The sequence below is a fragment of the Ranitomeya variabilis genome, chromosome 1, assembly GCF_051348905.1.
Source record: "Ranitomeya variabilis isolate aRanVar5 chromosome 1, aRanVar5.hap1, whole genome shotgun sequence".
Classification (NCBI taxonomy): domain Eukaryota; kingdom Metazoa; phylum Chordata; class Amphibia; order Anura; family Dendrobatidae; genus Ranitomeya; species Ranitomeya variabilis.
Window position 1 is genome coordinate 385,793,282 of NC_135232.1, and position 19,657 is coordinate 385,812,938.

The following is a 19,657-nucleotide window of genomic DNA, read 5'->3' on the forward strand; positions in this document are numbered from 1 at the left end:
AGTAAGCAGATCAATGGACCCCTAGGTGTGCGGAATCCTCTGCAATTCCGCATTTTAATGAACATGTTGCTTTTTTTTCCGCGATGCGATTTTTTTCGCGGAAAAAAAGGCTACATTTGCACAAAAAATGCGGAATACACTTAAAATAATGGGAGGCATATGTAAGCGTTTTTTTCGCGGTTTTATCACGTTTTTATAGCGAAAAAACGCAAAAAAAAACGCGAAAAATACTTAACGTGTGCACATGGCCTAAGAGTAATGTTTTTTTGGGGAGCAAGTTCTTGTCCCAGTCTTGACGACAATATAAACAAATCCAATGCAGCAGATCAGCTTTTCCAGTTATGGCATCAGTGAACATTGCCACAAAATGGTCTAAACTGACATTTTCAGCCATCCACCATTTCAATAAAGCTGCGCTCACGATAAAGTCCATGCCATCACTGGAATAATGTGGAGCCAAGTTTCTATTGTTTTGATTATTCATTTTTTCATTTTTAGTAGGTCTCTAGATTATTTTACCAAACATAGAAATGCCCTATTCTGTGATCCTTGGCTGTGAGGTAATGGGGGAGGTGGAAAAGGAGCTGGTGTACATGTGACCACTTTGGATGCAAGCCTCTGCAGAGTTGAGCTTGGCTTCTGGTCACAGGTAAAATACATGGCTTCCTCCTACATGTCCTGCTCACTAACAATCCTATGTATATCCAAGAGGCTGTGATCAGATTCTTCCAGAATCCTTTCTAATGGGTTTTATAGTGGGGTCATCTGGTTTGGTAATTTTATGAAGGGCCCAATTTCATGCACAACCATAATATCCCACGGAGGCACACGTGAAGTATGTAAATCAAACGTGAATGTGAATGATCAGCACAGATCAAGCATTTAAGCAATGAGATGAGGAGATCTGTTTTGTTTAATGTAGTCAATGAGGACACTTATAAAATCACACAATTGTGACTTTTACTAAAATGTACTGCCCTATAAAAGTTTTAATGAGACCATTTTAAAGAAAAAAAAAAATTCACAAAGAAACCAGTCATGCGCATCACTCCATGATCGGATACTCGGACTGATAAATTTCACTGTGGGCCAAGAATATTGGTATGTGGACCTGGACAGGGCAGTAAACGCAGAGTATAAAACATCTGATGTACTACTGAGGTAAAATAAAGTAAGTGACAAGTTAGAAATGTATATCTGCCCTACACAATCCCTGGTCACAAAGGGTTCTGTACCTCACTGCAGAGTGTATGTCTGTATGAAACATGGCTGCTCCTGTGAACACTCATGCAGGACCTTCAGATGAACGTTCCATTGTTGGTTAGCCTTCTGAAACCCTATAATTGCCTTGTGCTATTAAATCTGAGAAAATCATTAACTACAGTATGAGACCAGCTCCTGCAGAGCATGAGGACTTGTGGGGTTCATACAGGGGACTTGTGCATAAGATAATGGGGCTCTGTTTTCCTGTGTTCTTCTAGCCTCTTCAATAAAATTGGTGGAGTAACAAGCTAAAAAGTCAGGGGAAATCTGTTGGGGTAATTAAGGGGAAGATTCTTCAGGAAACAGGGGAAGAGGAAGATTCTTCAGGATTCTTTGGCACATATGCCAGATATACCCAACATCTGTAGTCTGCTGCCGTTGCTTATAAAGTTCTAAACCACAAACTTTATTTTTACTTTTGAAGTCTACAATGTGAAATGTGTACAAGCCAAAAACACTTGGTTATAGATTGGCAAACTCTTAGGCTTCTTTTACACTTGCTGTGATTTTACAGCCCGTTTTTGCTGCCCCAATAGATTTCTATGGGGCCGCAATAATCTCACTGTGCTGTATGGCCGTGAGGCCTGTATTTACGGCCATGAAAAAGATCGAGCCGGCTCGATCTTTCATGGCATACGGACACTGCCCTCCATTGTAAATCAATGGGGCTGCAAAAACGAAAGGTTGTTTTTGCAGTGCACCGTGACTTCCAGTTTTGCAGACCGCCGGTTTTTTTGTTCCCTATACTTTTGCTATAGTATTGGGAACCTGAAAAACGGTGAGCTGCAATTTTTTTGCGGTAGACCCTGAAAATTGCGGCAATACAGGCTGCAAAAAAAAAACAGCAAGTGTAAAAGTAGCCTTACACATAAGCCCAATTCCTGTCCTGGTTCACCATTACAAGCGAAGACTGTCTTGAGGACCACTCAATCACTGTGTTCACTTGAAAACCTGCATGGCAGGAAATGTAAAAAGCGGTTTCCTGGGCAGGTTGCCTGGTGGCCCTAGACACACGGCATTGAGGTTCTAACGGGCTTCTAGTACAAGGGGAAAGGGTGGCTAGCTGGATCTTGACCTGACAGCTGATGCTTCATTATTATTTATTATTATTGTTATAGCGCCATTTATTCCATGGCGCTTTACAAGTGAGGAGGGGTATACATAATAAAAACAAGTACAATAATCTTAAACAATACAAGTCATAACTGGTACAGGAGGAGTGAGGACCCTGCCCGCGAAGGCTCACAATCTACAAGGGATGGGTGAGAATACAGTAGGTGAGGATAAGAATACAGTAGTTGAGGATAGAATACAGTAGGTGAGGATCCGCGGGCAGCATGTATCTGACACTGACTGTACAGTATGATCTCAGCCAGGTATATTTCACAATTCAGAGAAAAGTGTGTTTTGGCAACAGCAGTAGTGGGCTGTGCTTAAAAGTCAGAGGTGGATGCCTGACTTCTTCTCCTGCCTGCTGCCAGGGTCTGACGGGTCTCCTGCTATACGAACACCTAAGCATTGACCTGTCATTCCAGGGGGGCAGGCAATGAGGAGCTGCTGGACATTTGCCTGCTCAAATAGTCTACACTGTAGTCTCCAACAGCTATTTTAGTTTTTCAGAAATTCTGCAGTGTTTGAATCCTAGGTGGTGGACATCATACAGCCAGTGCCTGATGCATACTGCCCAATCCACAGACTGCATGTATCAGCTGCCAGGTTCCCTTATGTTTGAACTTTAAACTCCACTAAATGTGTGTGTGCTTCCCCCTTATTGAACTTTATTTTTTAATGTCTAGATACAGAATGTTTTCCTCCCAGGATAATTTGCAGAATGGATGAATGTTGATCTCTAGTTGCTTCTCCATAGTGGTACTGGGAGATCTGTTCTGTAAAAAGTCTATATATTTTTTTCTTAATCCTAAGGTATGGTATACGTCCTGAACATGTCATCATATACGGCCAGAGTATAGGAACTGTCCCATCTGTGGATCTTGCTGCTCGATACGAAAGTGCTGCTGTGATTCTTCACTCCCCGTTGACCTCTGGGATGAGGGTTGCCTTCCCAGACACAAAGAAAACCTATTGTTTTGATGCATTCCCCAAGTAAGTAATCTTGTGCCTATACTTGCCCTTTGACTTGTGTGACCAACATTGATCCGAACAATTACGGCAATTTATGGGCAACCATTGGTGAGCACCCAGTAATGTTTGACACATTGGCTCTCAAGGTTGCTAAGCTCATGCATCTTGGTAGAATATAGAAGAAAAGTAAACTCCATTTGATCCTACATAATGCAGAGGGTGAAAGCTGCAGCAAATGTCCTGCAGCTCCTCAAAGAAACATGTGCAAGCCACTGAGGAGACTTCTGCTGCAGATGTCCCACAAGGTGGCTCCTGCAACTGAAAATGTTTTCCATTTATCTGAATTGTGACTTTGGCAGCAAGTACCGTATGTGCTTTTCTGTAAGTTCCAGCCCAATCAATGGGGCGGCTGCAGAGATATCTGCAGTGTGTATCCACCCTAAAGCTGAAATGCATAGAATAGGTCCATCTTGAGACTTGAATAGTTGGTGTTACTTGGTGAAAAATTGTAGTATCAAAATGCTACCTAGGCTGGTGTGCATGCTTTATTATGCAGGGCAATGGGCCAGATGTATTATTGATTTACCCTTTTCATATTCTAGGACTTGCCCATCTTTGTGACTTGATTATGGCATATGTGGTCCTATTAAACTTAATGCATCAGTAATTGTGTCAAGCTATGTTGCAGAATTTTCTGCAGTAGTAAGACCACTTTGGATGTGACTTTCCATGTGTCAAACTGGTGGCAAAAACAAACTGTTAAATGGTTGTGTACCCTTTTGTAGTTTTCAAACTAAACTGCATTTACGCTGCAAAATGGTGAACAAACGTTAGACACTCGTTTCATCATCTTGCCATGTAAACGGGCTGCTGATCAACCTTTGAACCAGCAAAACACTCGATTTTTGGGTGAAATTATCTTCTGTACAGCATAAAAGATCATTGTTCTCGGCGGTGCATTGTTCTGGAGCTCACACTGCTGAGAACAGTGGCTACCTATTCTAGTATACTTCGCTCAGTATGCATCCTTTACTTTAAATGCCTGCTTACACAGGCAGACCAAACGGCCCATAGGTAAGTTTACCGATTGGCTGTTGTATCGTGCCACCGGTCGGTCCATGTAAACAGACCCCATGTGTTGGGTCGCATAGCCGGACATTCCTAAACACAAATGCACCTAAATTCTGATACAACCTCAAGACAGGTGGAGTAACCTTAGTAAATTTGCCCAATTAGTCCCTTTTGAATAAATAAAACCTTAGTAATGAGGACTGACAGACCATACCCCATGTCGCCTTTCATGTCCATCTCATGATTTTATTTGTGTGCTGCCAACCTTCACTTTGGGGTCTTGATTACTGAGGGGCTGTTTGCTATTATTCACCCATTTAGAAGTAGTCTGTGATGATCCTGGTCTGGCTCTTGACGAGGGATTCTTTCTATGTGAAGTTGCACCTTTTCTGATCATCACAATTCAGCTTTTTAGGACATTGTACAAAAGCATTTGGTCACATTGCATCAGGTCAGTCATATTCATTTTGTATTCCTTAAACTATATTGTTTTTTGTTTTGTTTTTCTTGCAGCATTGACAAGATTTCCAAAATCACTTCCCCAGTACTGATAATCCACGGCACGGAAGATGAAGTCATTGACTTTTCACATGGCCTGGCCCTGTTTGAGCGTTGCCAGAGGCCGGTGGAACCGCTATGGGTGGAAGGAGCTGGACACAACGATGTGGAACTCTATGGGCAATACCTTGAGCGATTAAAACAGTTTGTCACACAAGAGCTAGTAAATTTGTAACTACTTTCTTTGTAAGAGAGCGTATTCTCCCTACGGCAATGGAAAGTTTGCATCAAGTTTCACGACAATGCTTTGCAGCTCTCCCGGGCCACCAAGGGGTTTCACCGACCATGTTTAGATTTTTCTTTGCTGGACTGTGAGCCATAAGTTTTTGTTTGGTTTTTTTCCCCTTTTTTTTTTTTTTTTTTTTTTTTTTTTATAACCTGAAGGTCTGTTTGCAAATGATGTGGGTTGCCTTAACAGATGTACAGGTAATGTGATGAAGGGGATGGTCCCTTGGGGACATTTTCTCCAATGTTGTAACTGCCCCAGTCTCAGATTCCACACTAACATTTGATAGAAGCCTTTCTGCCCCCTTTTTTCCTCTCGCTATTGAGGCTACAGAATTAATTGGTGGACAAAACTCCTCTCATCATTGAGGCGAATAACCCTGACTGGGCATCCCCTTTAATACCAGTAATGAAGATTTTGATACCAGTATTAAAATGTGCAGTCAGGCTTCTGTACTTTAATAGGCCATTTTTATATCTACAATTTCAAGATGTGTGCTCTTCTGCGTCACTGAGAATTCCTCGAAGAATCTGCTCCTGGTAACGAAAGGCACGCCATTATGTACTGTCGGACTAATCGTTCTTGCATTTTCCTGCATCATGTGCACAGAGTCCGCTCCTGACAAATATTTGTCCGGCATTTAAACCTATTTTAAAGGTCTGTTGAAATTCTGGGCATATTGCACGAGTAGAATATTGCTGCCATTTAATTTTCTTTTTTGCCCTTTCCAGTGTGATTAAGCAATGCAAACTTGTATCTGCTGGTCTGTTCTGATCTGTGATATCTCGGAGGGCTAGGATGAACTGTCCTAATGGCCTGCTTGGTTACAGATGACACACTTCATGCATGGAGTCAATTACCACTAATGTCCAAACTTACTTGAGAGGGTAAGACTGCTGGAGGAGGGAGCATTCATTTACAATGGCCTGATTGCACTTTTAAGCAGGATGTACAGATGAAGTAACCCAAACCTATCTACTCTTCACTACATTGATAATATCCCTGGTAAAGTCCCTTATTTTCTGTTCTACAGGTCTTAGACAAAGTAGAAGGTCTTGTTTTAAGATTTGGTTCCCTGTAATGGCAGAACACTCTGTGGATCCAGTGATATACAGTAGTCTCTCTTCTGTAGACTCGCTTGGCCAAGCTCTCCAAATTCAGTCGGGGTTTCTGGTGTTTCCTTTTGGGCTGGAATCCACAAATGCTAAAATGGCCCTTTGTTTTTCTTTTTCTTCAGTTTTTACATTTTCTTTCCTCCTCTTCCTGCTTGTGAACACTCTTAAAGCAGATTGTTTTTGTTCCCGTTTCTGTCCCTTGTACTTTGACAAAAGTTGACCTCAACGAACACAACTGTAAAACTCTGCCATGGTTGGTGTTGCTGCAGTCGTTGAAGATTTAGATTGAAACCTTTTTGCACTGCGAACCAACGCAATGGGAAGCTGCTGCATGTCTAGCAAATGCTGGGGTGGCAAACGTCACCATTTCTGATACCACTGACCATTATCCAGGCAATGCTGGAGATCCGTTCAGGTAGATCACTCTTGAAGTGCAAGAGCTCCTTTTGTAGACATCACTGACCATTCTAACAAGACTTTGTAATAGATTTTTGCAAAGTGATTGCATTATACAATAAATGATGAGCGGTGTTTAAAAACTTTTTTTTTTCATATCACTTTACAAAGCAATGTTTTGACTTTTTCTATTGCCAGAATAATGTTTTGTTGTTATTTTTTCCCATTAAGTTGCCTGTCCTTCAATTTGAGTTTGCTTAAAGTATTGATGATGAATGCAACTAAAGTACAATGTAATGATATGTAGTACAGTTTGTGAATGGATAATACACTGTGGATACATATAAAGGCCTTATTTAGTGTAGTAATTGTTGTGGCTCTCTGGGATTGTATACAGTTTAATCATATATTATACAGAAATGCATTGGTTTAGATGTTACTCAGTAAAATCTATAATGACTCTGCTTCAGTTGTATTTCTAAGCATTGCGGTGTTCAGACTGCAAATAGGCCATTTGCTATAAAACAAAAAAACTGCCTCCTCATAGATCTTCCTTAACAAGCCCATTGTTGATGCTTAAGAATACACTACTGCCCCCATGCCCACCGCAGAACCCTATTCTCTTGGTTAGTAGAGCAGGTCACCGGGCCATACAGGTAGTCAGGTTCACATGACTCTTCAGTCCCTATTGGTGTCTGTGGTCAATTGTGCAACAATCGGGCTTTTAAGATGAGTTTTCACATGCACGTATTGGAAAAAAAAAATTCAGCATGCCGTATTCTCCCATATTTTTGTGGGATTCCCATCAGATCATGTGGAGAACACGTGATTTTTAACAAACATATTGTAATTCTTAACTGTATTTGGCCTATAAATCACTGCCGATAAACTATTACAGGTAATCTGACTCAAGATTTTTCTGGCTGAAAATTGGATTATTTAATATACTCATGATGTGAACGTGGCTTAAAACTCCAACACAAGTGTTTGTCCACAGGGAGACGGGAGAAAGCTGCTGCTGGACAACTCTGGCAGCGGCTTCTCACCTGACAAACAAAGACTGCCCGGATCCAAACTCCACCTCCCCCACTTTCCCCTGACACAATTAGAGACCTTCATATCTTTAACATATAACTTTATTGGAGAATACATAGCCAAACCATTCTCATCTTTTATATCGACCCTTCTTAGTTGGAGGGGTAATGTTGCAGCTCTGTCAGTTAACCATTGGAAATTGTGGGGATATGCCGCTGGACTCCCGGCACATGTTGCCCATCTTTGTTTTTCTACCACGGCTGCGATTTACATCAAACTTCACAACTGAATAACTGAAATCACAACGAATTAACCAATTCAATAAAATTGAAACCAAAAAGGAGGGAGGGTGGGCAGCTCGATGACACCAGGTTCAGAGGCCAAAAAACGCCTCACCAGTTTTGCATGGATGAGATGTTTCTCAAACTTCTATCAAACTGTTCATGAAAAATGGACATCTGCGTTGTCCTCTCTTCCACCTCACCCTTTAGGCCCATAGATTCACTGGTGAGCTTGTCAACACTCTGATTAATAGCCACATGTAGTGATGAGGGAGCGTGCGCGGATAAGGTGCTGTCTGAGAATGCTTGTGCTAATGGGGAGTATTAGAGCACGCCAATGATAATGTCGAGTCCCTGTGGCTACAGGTCTCGTGGCTGTTTGACAGTCGCACAGGTAGGGATTGCTTATCAGACAGGGCCTCTCTGCACGTGTTGTGGCTGCTGAACACCCGTGACACATGCATCGGGGGGGTGACGATTATATCATAACTTTAGCACCTGAGTCTCATAGAATTGGTCATAGTACCTATAGCCTTTAAAAATAAAACATGTTTACATAAGGTTAATTCTGATTTCTCATGTAAAATAAAGGTATACCAGAAAAAAAAGCACTCTTGCTATAGATCAGGTCCTGATAAAACAAATGTACATAACTTTATTTTTTAATGTGACAAGCCTATTTCCTGGCCCACAGGCAGAACCCAGTGTGATCTTGGGCTAGAGAATATTTTATTGGCTGTGTGATCAACTGATTTTAAGAACGCTTATGGGGATCGGCTGGGAAAATTTTCACTATAGACATACAACAGTGTCAACATCAACTAGAAATGTACGAATATCTCCACCACCTTCTTCATTTTATGCCATGAAGCATTTGGAAGATTTTCACTTTTGTTCAAGGTGAGAAAGGTATGTGGCCACTGCAAAAAATCTGCTCCACAGGTAGGAAAAAGGTTTTCGGAATGTTCTTGGAATTTTGGAAGCGTTATTGCAACATATAAGGCAGTTAAAAAAAAATGTATTTACTTGTGTAGTACTATACAAGCATTTTAAAAAAACTTCACCAAATCTACAGCATGTGAACTTGGGCAAAGGGTGAATTTTCACCAAATAGCTGCAACACGTTACAAGGTAAGAAAAGAAAATATTTCTTTTAGCGAACAGTGTAAATTTCAAGTGTATCCAATTTTTTTTCCTTCTTTCTTCTTCTCCCTGCATGGTTGCACGTTAAGCTTTACCCAAACACTCATACTGATTCCACTGATCAAGAGTGGCAGGTTAATAGCGTTATTTCTAGTGCACTATTTCCTTTAAATCAGATGATGCTAAAAATAAATGCACCCCACATCAAACACTACTCAATCTAGTATTTTGTATGGCTGCCATGATTTTTAAGGACCGCACCAAGTCTTCTAGGCACAGAAGGAACAAGGTGGTAACAAACTTCAACCTCTACCTTTTACCATTCTTGAAGAACAACCTCTTAGAGCCTGGAAGCTGCATGAAGAGTGATGGTTAACAGTTCTCCAGAATTCCACACAGGTGTTTGGTTGGGTTCAGATCAGCAGACATATTTGGCTACTGAATCACTTTTACCCTGGTCTTCAGAAATGCAACTGTGGCCTTAGATGTGGGTTTTGGATTGTTGTCCTGTTGGAAAAGTACTAGTGATGAGCGAATATACTTGTTACTCGAGATTTCCTGATCACGCTCAGGTGTCCTATTTTAGTGCTCGGAGATTGTTTTCTTCGCCGCAGCTGAATGATTTACATCTGTTAGCCAGCATAAGTACATGTGGGGGTTGCCTGGTTGGTAGGGAATCCCCACATGTACTTATGCTGGCTAACAGATGTAAATCATTCAGCTGTGGCGAAGAAAACTAAATTTCCGAGCACTAAAAAATACTTGGAGGACACCCAGTGTGCTCGAGAAACCTCGAGTAACGAGTATATTCGCTCATCCCTAAAAAGTACACGTCTTCCAAGGGCAAGGAATGATGGTAGCATCTTCTCTTTGAATATAAAGCAGTACATCTGTGAATTCATGATGCCATCAATAAAATATAGCTCCCTGACACCAGCACCACTCATGCTGCCCCACATAATGACACTGCCACCTGTATGTTTTACTGTAGGCACCCTGCATTTAGAAAAATGTATTTATATGTTCCACAAAAAAAAAAAATTGATATGCACATATAGCGTAGTCCTCTTCTTGACATGACCGTTGACCTATTTTTGGTGTGAAAATGATGTGACCTAGAAGCAGGAAGGCTCAGTATCAGTTCTCTTATTGTTTTGGTTTTTATTTCTTCAAAAGCTGTCTGCGGTTTTTCTACAATGATTTATATTAGCTGTAAAACTACTCTAATGTACAGTACATAGCCATAGCATTTTATTTGAGTAGGGGGATATTTGACTTGAAAACCTTGAGAAGTCTTCTCTATACAAGCAAATATTGCCTAACAAAAAAGTGCGCTCCTGCAATAAGAATTACTAAACCATCTAGAAATGGAAGCCGCTTCTCAAGAATAAAATTGTATAGTTGAAATGAAAACTGTTTTTGATACAAATATACAACTAAAACTCATGAGATCATGGTAAGAAAGTTGTGCAATATCCAGAAAATCAACCACCTCCCTGGACAAGAAAAAGGCAAAACCTACTGACCTGAATGCTGCGATGGCGGTGGTAATCTTTCAGTTCTCTTCCAATAGTAGACCAGCTGGAAAAAGTTCTATATCAGGCATCTTCCAATTATTTCTGCAATATGGGTTTGGTAAAAATTAGATATCTTTTGTTTTTTAATGGGCTCTATGATTCTTGCACATTCAAATGTGATTGTCTATGGTCATAAGTCAGCTGCGAGCAGCTCAGAAAAAGATAAGGGCGCATACAAATGCACCTACATCTCGGTCCGATCACAGAACGCAATGTACAGAATGGCCCTGGGTCTCCCAACTCGAGCATGACTGCCTCATAGTAATACACTGCTCAAAAAAAATAAAGGGAACACTTAAACAACAGAATATAACTCCAAGTAAATCAAACTTCTGTGAAATCAAACTGTCCAGTTAGGAAGCAACACTGTTTGACAATCAATTTCACATGCTGCTGTGCAAATGGAATAGACAACAATAGAAATTATTGGCAATTATCAAGACACACTCAATAAAGGAGTGGTTCTGCAGGTGGGGACCACAGACCACATCTCAGTACCAATGCTTTCTGGCTGATGTTTTGGTCACTTTTGAATGTTGGTTGTGATTTCACACTCATGGTAGCATGAGACGGACTCTACAACCCACACAAGTGGCTCAGGTAGTGCAGCTCATCCAGGATGGCACATCAATGCGAGCTGTGGCAAGAAGGTTTGTTGTGTGTCAGCATAGTGTCCAGAGGCTGGAGGCGCTACCAGGAGATAGGCCAGTACACCAGGAGACGTGGAGAGGGCCGTAGGAGGGCAACAACCCAGCAGCAGGACCGCTACCTCAGCCTTTGTGAAAGGAGGAGCACTGCCAAAGCCCTGCAAAATTACCTCCAGCAGGTCACAAATGTGCATGTGTTTGCACAAAAGATTAGAAACCAATTCCATGAGGATGGTCTGAGTGCCCGACGTCCACAGATGAGGGTTGTGCTCACAGCCCAACACCGTGCAGGATGCTTGACATTTGCTACAGAACACCAGGATTGGCAAATTTGCCACTGGCGCCCTGTGCTCTTCACAGATGAAAGCAGGTTCACACTGAGCACATGTGACAGAGACTGGAGATACCGTGGAGAGCGATCTGCCTGCAACATCCTTCAGCTTCACCAGTTTGGCAGTGGCCGCACAGCCCTCCATGTGCTCACCAGAGGTATAATAACCTATATACCAGGCCAGCACCCAAAAACCATAGTGCAAAAGATGGAGAAATATCGAAGGGTGCAAGGATGTATAGGAAAAGGTTCAGTACAGAGCTATGAAAATCATACCGAGAAAGCGCCAATTGAACCAGAAATACTAAAAAAAAATACTAAAAATATTACATTTTATTATTACACAGCAATTTATAATCATACGTATTGAAAATTATACAGGGAAAACGACAATGGTAAGCTGAAAGATAAAACCATGGTAGTAAAACGGGCTAGCAAGTTGCAAAGAAACCCAGACCAAATCATCTTGAAAAACGGGTCATAAAGTGCAAATGCATTGTGCTATAATGTGTAACATTGTGCAATAACAATGTAAATACCATAAGTGGTGAGACACTCATTGTGCACAAAGTACATAGAGGCTCGCAGCCATCTAAAGAAATAAGACCTGAAGTCATTATTGTAAAGTACATAAGCAGCCAAAAAGGGGGTTACCTGTAAAATTGTGGAGACACCCACCCCAACGCGTGTTTTGGCAATAGTACCTTCTTCCGGGAGCACTGTGAGTGCTTGTTCAATGCTGTGTATATAAAGATCAAGAAGATAAATATGGTAATGAACCATGATCATCTTTTCCAGATGGAAGATGTCAATAGAGCAGAATCAAGTATGTTGGATATCATCATGTCTTACCCTTTGTTCTCATTAGAGACCTCAGAAGTGTCTTGCAGCCTCCTCTCTATTGAGCAAATGTGAACGCTTAGGAGAGCCAGGGATACTTATGATTGGGGGAAGTTGGTAGTGATGTATGATCAGCAGTAAGCTTAAGGCTGTGTGCCCACGTTGCATTTTTTTATGCATTTCTGCCGCGTTTTTTGCCGCAACTGGGATTCTGCAGTTGCTGTGCCCATGCTGCGGATATTCCCGCTGCGGAATCGCATAGCGGTAAAATCCGCAGCATGTTCATTATTTCTGCGGAATCGCGGCGATTATGCCTCCATATGATTGCATTGAAACGCTCACTTTATGCATGTGGCTATGCCCACCATGCGTAAAGTGAGCGCTTCATGTGCAGATGGTACCTGGGTCTGTAGGAGAGGAGACTCTCCTTCAAGCCCTGAAACCCATATTCATGTGAAGAAAAAAAAAAACTAAAAGATATACTTACCTTCTGATGGTCCCCGGAGTCCTCCCGGCTCTCGGCCGTGCATGCGGCGGCTTCCGTTCTCAGGGATGCATTGCACGAATTACCTGAGATGACATCGTGGTCACGCGGCCGTGGTCACTGCATAGGCAGCATCAATAGTAAAAAGGTGGTCACTCTTGTCAAGCTCTATGCTTCAAATCGCTTGGAAAATGCAAGCTTTCTGCAAGCTAAAACGCATGCGTTTTACCCTCGGCAGGAGGTTGCGGAAATGCTGCGGACATTTCCGCAGCATTTCTGCAACGTGGGCACATATAAGGCATTGTTATCACCACCAAGAGCAAATTTTAAACTTGCACCACATCGCCTCTCGCTGATTTCCGATCATGGCCTAGAAGTTGCCCTGCACTAGATACGTTTTGTGTAGCTGTAATGTTCTAGTGAGCTCCTACAACCACAAATGTTACTAGCAGAGCAGTCATAAAACAATAACTGCCTTGTTACACAGAGCTCTACACGTGGCCTTCTCCAGCAACTGGATATTGTTCTAGTGACAGCAGTTTGTTTCAGTTCTTCTCATAACTCGGTTGTGTAACAACCAACTTCCTGATTGTATTATGACCTCGCCACAACAATTTATGTTTTTTTTAGCGTGCTTGAAAGCATTGTCTACCATTTCAATAGATATTTGAGATGTACTACAAATTTCCAACAATATTGTGATTTTTTTTTTTGTTGTCTACAAAATTAAGTTTATTTGACTGAATTGATATATAACGAATAAAATTTGTTGCAAATTCCTGAAAAATTTGTAATCACTAGAGTTTCTGCTGTGGATCAAGTCATTGTACACATGAATTGGGAAGGTGAAATAAAAGATTATACTCCTCTACCCATGGCATTATCTTCACCTATCTTGCCACAGCAACTCTCTTGCTGATCCTTTACTAGCTTCCTCTGGTGTTCTTTGTTTGGCTCTTCTAGTGCTGACTACTGAGTCATGTGGGTAAGGAGAATGGGCGCTCACATTGTAGGAATTGCGAAGTGCCTGCAGAAGGAGGTGATTAACGGATATGATTTAGGCATGGGACTGCCCTTCTTTACCTACAGCACAGAGACCTTGCGATAAAAACTTGCATACCTGTGTGTTACTTGCCACAGGTGAGTTTGAATGAGCATCATATGCTTGAAACAAAGTCGTTTACCTACAATTTTGGAAAGGTGCCAAAGATTTTGTCCGGCCCATTTTGGGGGTTTTGTGTGAAATTATGTCCAATTTGTGATTTGTTGTGGGGGGTTTTTTTGTGCTGTTCCAGTAAGCACAGAGAAAATAAACATGTGTATAACAAAACGTATAATTGCAATAATTTTCTGGAACAATTTCAAGGTTGTCAACACTTTTGGCCATGACTGCATGTGGCTGTCTAATTATTGCTACAGGGAAGTAAATAAAGGTATTCTCCCTGCAGTTGCTCACGTCCAGTCATTGGGGTGGTGCTAGGGCCTGAGAATAGACGTCAATCCCTCCACAACGAGAGTGCTGCATTTACTTCCCCTGCTTGTTGCCCTTCATGTTGCTCCGCACAAATGCTGCAAAGTAGGTTGTCGGTGGAGTGATTGCAGCGCGCTCACTGTATCACGAGCACTGACTGTTCACAGCCCTGGCACCACCCACTTGACAGGAAGTAAGTGGCTGCAGGGAGAATCTAATTTCATTTTCTCCCTTCAGCTTCTCTTCCAGTTAGACTGCCACATATGTTTAATATGTTTTTTACGGTACATGAAGATTACCATTAACCCCTTAACAACCAGAGGTATTTCAGTTCCCAGAGCCATAACTTTTTTATTTTTTGGTCAAATTGGCCATGTGAGGGCTTGTTTTTCCGGGACAAGTTGTATTTTTGAACCACACAATTCGTTTTAACATATCATGTACTGGAAAACTGGGAAAAAAAAGTGGTGAAATTGCATTAAAAAAAAATTGGTGACGATCATGTGACGGTGCCACCGATGGGCGGGATTAGTAACGCGCTACGAGAAAGCGGGAGTTAAATGCCGCTGTCAGAGATTACCTGTTAACAGCCTCTGGTGGATCGCAATTCTACCCGTGGCTGTTACGGGCACATGTCAGTTGTATAGAGCAGCTGTCATGTGCCCAAAAATATGTGGACTCCGGCGCAGGGGAAGTCAGACATCAGCGTACTATTACACCCAATGTCGAAAAGGGGTTAAGGCTGCAAGTAAATACCTTCTGTTTTTTTTTTCTTTTGCTGACGGGTTCCATTTGAGTTCAATTTCACCATGAAACTTAAAAGCTATAAAAAAAAAAATACTCAACATCATAATTTTCTATAATAACAAAACATAATTTACAAACCATTAAGACCCCGATTCATGAAAACGATTACGTTAATCACTTTGAAAAGTCATTAAACTTTTGAACAACACAGCGTTGGCACCAAGATTTTGCGACTTGTGCTGTTTTCATGTTAGTTTCACCCAGATCCCTCATAATGTGCAGAGCCGGGGCATGATGCCACAGCTCGCCCAATGCATGACGAGGTGTGGTGTACCTTATGCCAGAAATCTTACTCCAGTCTGTGACCGCAGTAGGATTTGTGGTTGGGCGCATGCCACTTTACAGATGAGAGCTAATGACTTGGGAGCGTCTGACTCCATCCTGCTCCCTCATCGTGAACAACGCTTGTCTTTATAAATTGGAGCATGATTTCAGATCAGGGTTAAACGTGTAAAGAAAATAGTGGAATTGTGCTTTTTCTTTTTGCCTTCACAAAATTCGATAAATTAAGATCGTCTTAAGTACATTTTTGCAGGCTTTTACCTTTGTAGCATGTTAGAGATGGAAAATCCATCTTTCTACTCCACGACCATACTGCTAAAAATATTCAGGACAAAGATACAAGAGACTGGAAAAATAACAGCAGTCATTGACTTGCCACACAAAACCGCAAACATGGATAACATATTGATCAACACTAACCGGGACTGCCTATGAAAATTTAATGAAAGCAATTACATTTCCTGTCATTACTGTCATGTATTCCCGAACTATCCAGATGATAACACATGAACGGAGAAGTAAATGTATCCTATGGGGATGATGCTATTTCTCCTGCTGTTTAAAAAATACAGACGAAAGGAAATTAAAATAAAGACTGAACAATACCGACCATTACAAGTAAAATCTCCTTATCACTCCATGTTAGATCCAACAGCTGTAACCTCCGGAACTCGAGACCTACATTATCTTGTAAATGTTCATCTTCTTTCTAGAACTGTGGAGAGTGGGCGGCCTCTTCCCGATGTGGCGTCATAACTGTGCTATGTGCTCTAAGCCAATCGGATGTCTCGCCTTGCTGCTTCTACCTGTTCCCCCTGGTTACAGTAGAGACATTATTCCTCCACCTCCTCTTCCCCTCTCACAGCATCAATCTCTCAGCATCAAATCTTTGATTTCTATTTATGAAAATCCACAAATTAAAATCAAAAGATCTCAAATATAATATGTTACTCAGAAGCTCCCAATAGTTTAGATAGTGATTGTCCGGCAGCGATCATGTCCAGCTGTCCATTACGCAGTACTTGCTTGGCCAAGCACTCCTAGGATCCTATGAGAGAGCTGCCGTCAAACATCTGATTGTGGTTTATCTCTTAGACAACTAAAGGATGAGCAGTCCAATATGGGACAGGTCAGATCCTTATCTTCCCGGATCTCAGACACATTAGACTGTCACCATAACGAGCCGATATCGGTGGATATAATCGGTATTGGTGTATGTTTATGGGGGCTTTAATACTGTGCAGCATTAATTGGACAATAACAGAATAATTTACATTAACAGCACTATATACTGAGGAGACCACAGCAGATCAGTTGACATTTTGTTGCCTAATTAGCATATAAACTGCCAAAATTATTGGTGACCAGAACCCAGGGGGGAGCGTGTTATAGTAACGGTACAGCAGCTGAATGGAGACCTAAGCAATTAAATGAACTATAAGGAACACACTGTGTTCTTCCCCATGTTCAGTGGTCCCATCGGGTCAAAACGGGATTTGGGCGTATGGGCCAACAGGGTCGTTGAGTATAATGGTGCAGACTGTGTGACCGTGTGCTCTGTGGTGCATCATTTTTGGATGTATACACCTATTGGAGGTGATCAGAAATACGCAGTAGGCCGGGGTCACACTTGCGAGTCCAATGTGAGAAACTCGCACATGTCTCTCTCACCAATACCCGGCACTGGGGACCAGAGTGTGGAGCTGTATAGTAATATATGCAGCAGCATAATCCGGTCCAAGTGCCGGCGGCAGTGCCAGGTAATGATGAGAGAGACTCGTTCGAGTTCGCAATGAACTTTCAAGTGTGGCCCTGGCCGTAGACTGTGTCTCGGTGTCCGCCTCCAATAGGTGTATACGCCCGAAAATGATGCACAGCAGTGTACATGGTGACTCTGTCTCTACCAACATAGTCTATGGCCCCGTCAACGCATACACCTGAATCCTGTTTTGCGGGAAGGTTCGAACATAAGCCCCAATGAGACCACTGAACATGGGGAAGAACACAGTGTGACAGAGACCTAATAGATACGGGCCACTTCATACACTGAGCATGCTAATTAGGCATTCTAGAAGTAATGAAGAAACAAGGGAATTACCGAAAATAAAATCTAGCAATTACCTGTTTCGCTGCCCATATTGCATGTAATATATTCCTGCCTAAAGAAATATTGGGTTCAAATTTTGTATGAAGGTATATTTTAAAGAGGAACTTATCAGCTAAACCCGCTTTTTTCTGCTCCAGGACTGATCATTCATTCTCAAAATTCTCAATTCAGTTAAAATCCGTCTTCTATGGAGAAGTGGAACTGTGAGTTCAGGAGCACTTAGGGCAGAGTCTGTATCTCCCTTTAGATACTCACCTCTCCTCCACGCCATAGAGTTTTAAAAGCACCAACTGTCATCTTATATCTCAGTAATGGGAAAGTCCGTCTTCGTATAATACAGATTTTACTCATGAATTCAGAGTGAAAAAAAGAGTCCAGGAGGAGAAAGAAGCAGATCTCTCTGATAAGGTATATTACAAAGTAGATTATTTTTATGTATATTGATTTATGAAATAAAAATTAAAATGATGGTTAAGGAACAGTTCAATACCAGAGCCTACAGTTACAGGATATACATGAGTATGTACCTCCATTTTTGACCTATGTAATGTGGTGTAGACAGCATCCTGTATGACTGGCCCATCCTTGTAAGATATCAATGTGCTGACATTACCACTTCAATTCCTGTTTTTGCTATAGAAAATATAGGCCGAAAGCCTTCCTGCCTACAATCTCCGAGAGATAAAGCTCTTCCTGACAGCAGCAATTTATATTAAGCCTGTTTTCTTGTGCTGCGATATGCTTTCCACCCTTCTTAGAAGACACATCTGTGGATTGTGCAAGGTAATTAAAGTACATTTATTATAATTATTATTCATTTTGAGCATTCATTAAGTGTTTGCTCACACTACCGCTGTTGTAGTGAAGAATCAACTTTCTGGCCATAATCCTCCTGCACACAGCTACGTAAGAGCTCTGTTTATTATGGAGATATTATAGGAGTGACACAGATGTGCATGATATGTGCTTGTATATGACATGCACTCATCAGATGCCATGTGTACGGAGGCACTGTACGCCTCTTTAGAAACATTGATGGTAGGGGAAAATATCTACTTCCAAAGAGCCTCTCACAAAGCCGGAGTGGCAGCATACAGATGCCGTGCAGCACCAAATAATTCACATGTAAAAATACTACTGGAACCTTATAGGCAATGTCCTCATTGATTAAATTTTTATTGCACATATTATGGATGGGTGTGCATTCAAGAGTGGATAGAGAGTGACCGGAAAGGAATACACAGAGCGCTTCTCTGATAGATGATGATTCTCTGATAGCATCCAGCAGCTATCAATGTAGTGTCATACATGCAGGCTGCAGAAGGCAAACGGTGCAAAGAAAATGGGTTATTTTTCCATAAAGCATCCAATGCAATAAATAAAATATGCAAAGGCGGTAATAGGCTTTAAAGTGGATTCAAAAGTGAAAAACTCCAGTGAAAGGTCCCCTTTGAGTAGTAAAGATTGTACAGTAGTCCTATATGTCAGAACTGTGTAGAAAAAGGTCTGTATTGATCACAGTAATCGACAGCAGGGGAGCCTTCATTTCTCCACACCAGCTCATGGAAAAACTGAATGCTTTATCTTTGTTGCGTTGTTTCCCAAAAACTTTTACTTGTTTGAATGATGACATTTTTGCGATCCTGGAGTGTGTTCTGGTAGACTGTGGCTTAGGCTGCCGTCACACTATCAGTATTTGGTCAGTATTTTACATCAGTATTTGTAAGCCAAAACCAGGAGTGGAACAAACAGAGGGGAAAGCTATAATAGAAACACATCACCAAGTCTGTATTTTTGACCCACTCCTGGTTTTGGCTAACAAATGCTGATGTGAAATACTGACCAAATACTGATAGTGTGACCGTAGCCTTAGACCTGTGCTGGTCATGATGACAAGATAACTTGCATGAGCCACTTGGCAGGCAACGTAAAAAATAATGC

The 19,657-nt window shown here is 41.6% G+C and overlaps 1 protein-coding gene and 2 long non-coding RNA genes across 4 annotated transcripts in view; 2 read left to right on the top strand and 1 right to left on the bottom strand.

The window, feature by feature from the left end:
• Positions 1–7,175, top strand: part of ABHD17B (abhydrolase domain containing 17B, depalmitoylase) — a 30,062-nt gene extending 22,887 nt beyond the window's left edge. For both annotated transcript variants that reach the window (XM_077249051.1, XM_077249050.1), the window contains exons 3-4: positions 3,187–3,366; positions 4,930–7,175. In XM_077249051.1, the coding sequence (XP_077105166.1) occupies positions 3,187–3,366; positions 4,930–5,149 (400 nt within the window). In that variant the 3' untranslated portion in view covers positions 5,150–7,175. The remainder of the gene's footprint in view (positions 1–3,186; positions 3,367–4,929) is intronic.
• LOC143760790 (uncharacterized) lies at positions 6,915–12,464 on the bottom strand. Its single transcript, XR_013212259.1, has 3 exons — positions 12,380–12,464; positions 10,697–10,789; positions 6,915–8,039 (listed from the first exon to the last, which is right to left on the bottom strand). It is a non-coding gene; the product is annotated as an uncharacterized LOC143760790 (long non-coding RNA).
• A 5,898-nt stretch (positions 12,465–18,362) lies between these two features.
• LOC143759232 (uncharacterized) overlaps positions 18,363–19,657 on the top strand; it is a 60,378-nt gene continuing 59,083 nt past the window's right edge. The window contains exon 1 of the long non-coding RNA XR_013218957.1: positions 18,363–18,499. This is a non-coding gene — a long non-coding RNA (uncharacterized LOC143759232). The remainder of the gene's footprint in view (positions 18,500–19,657) is intronic.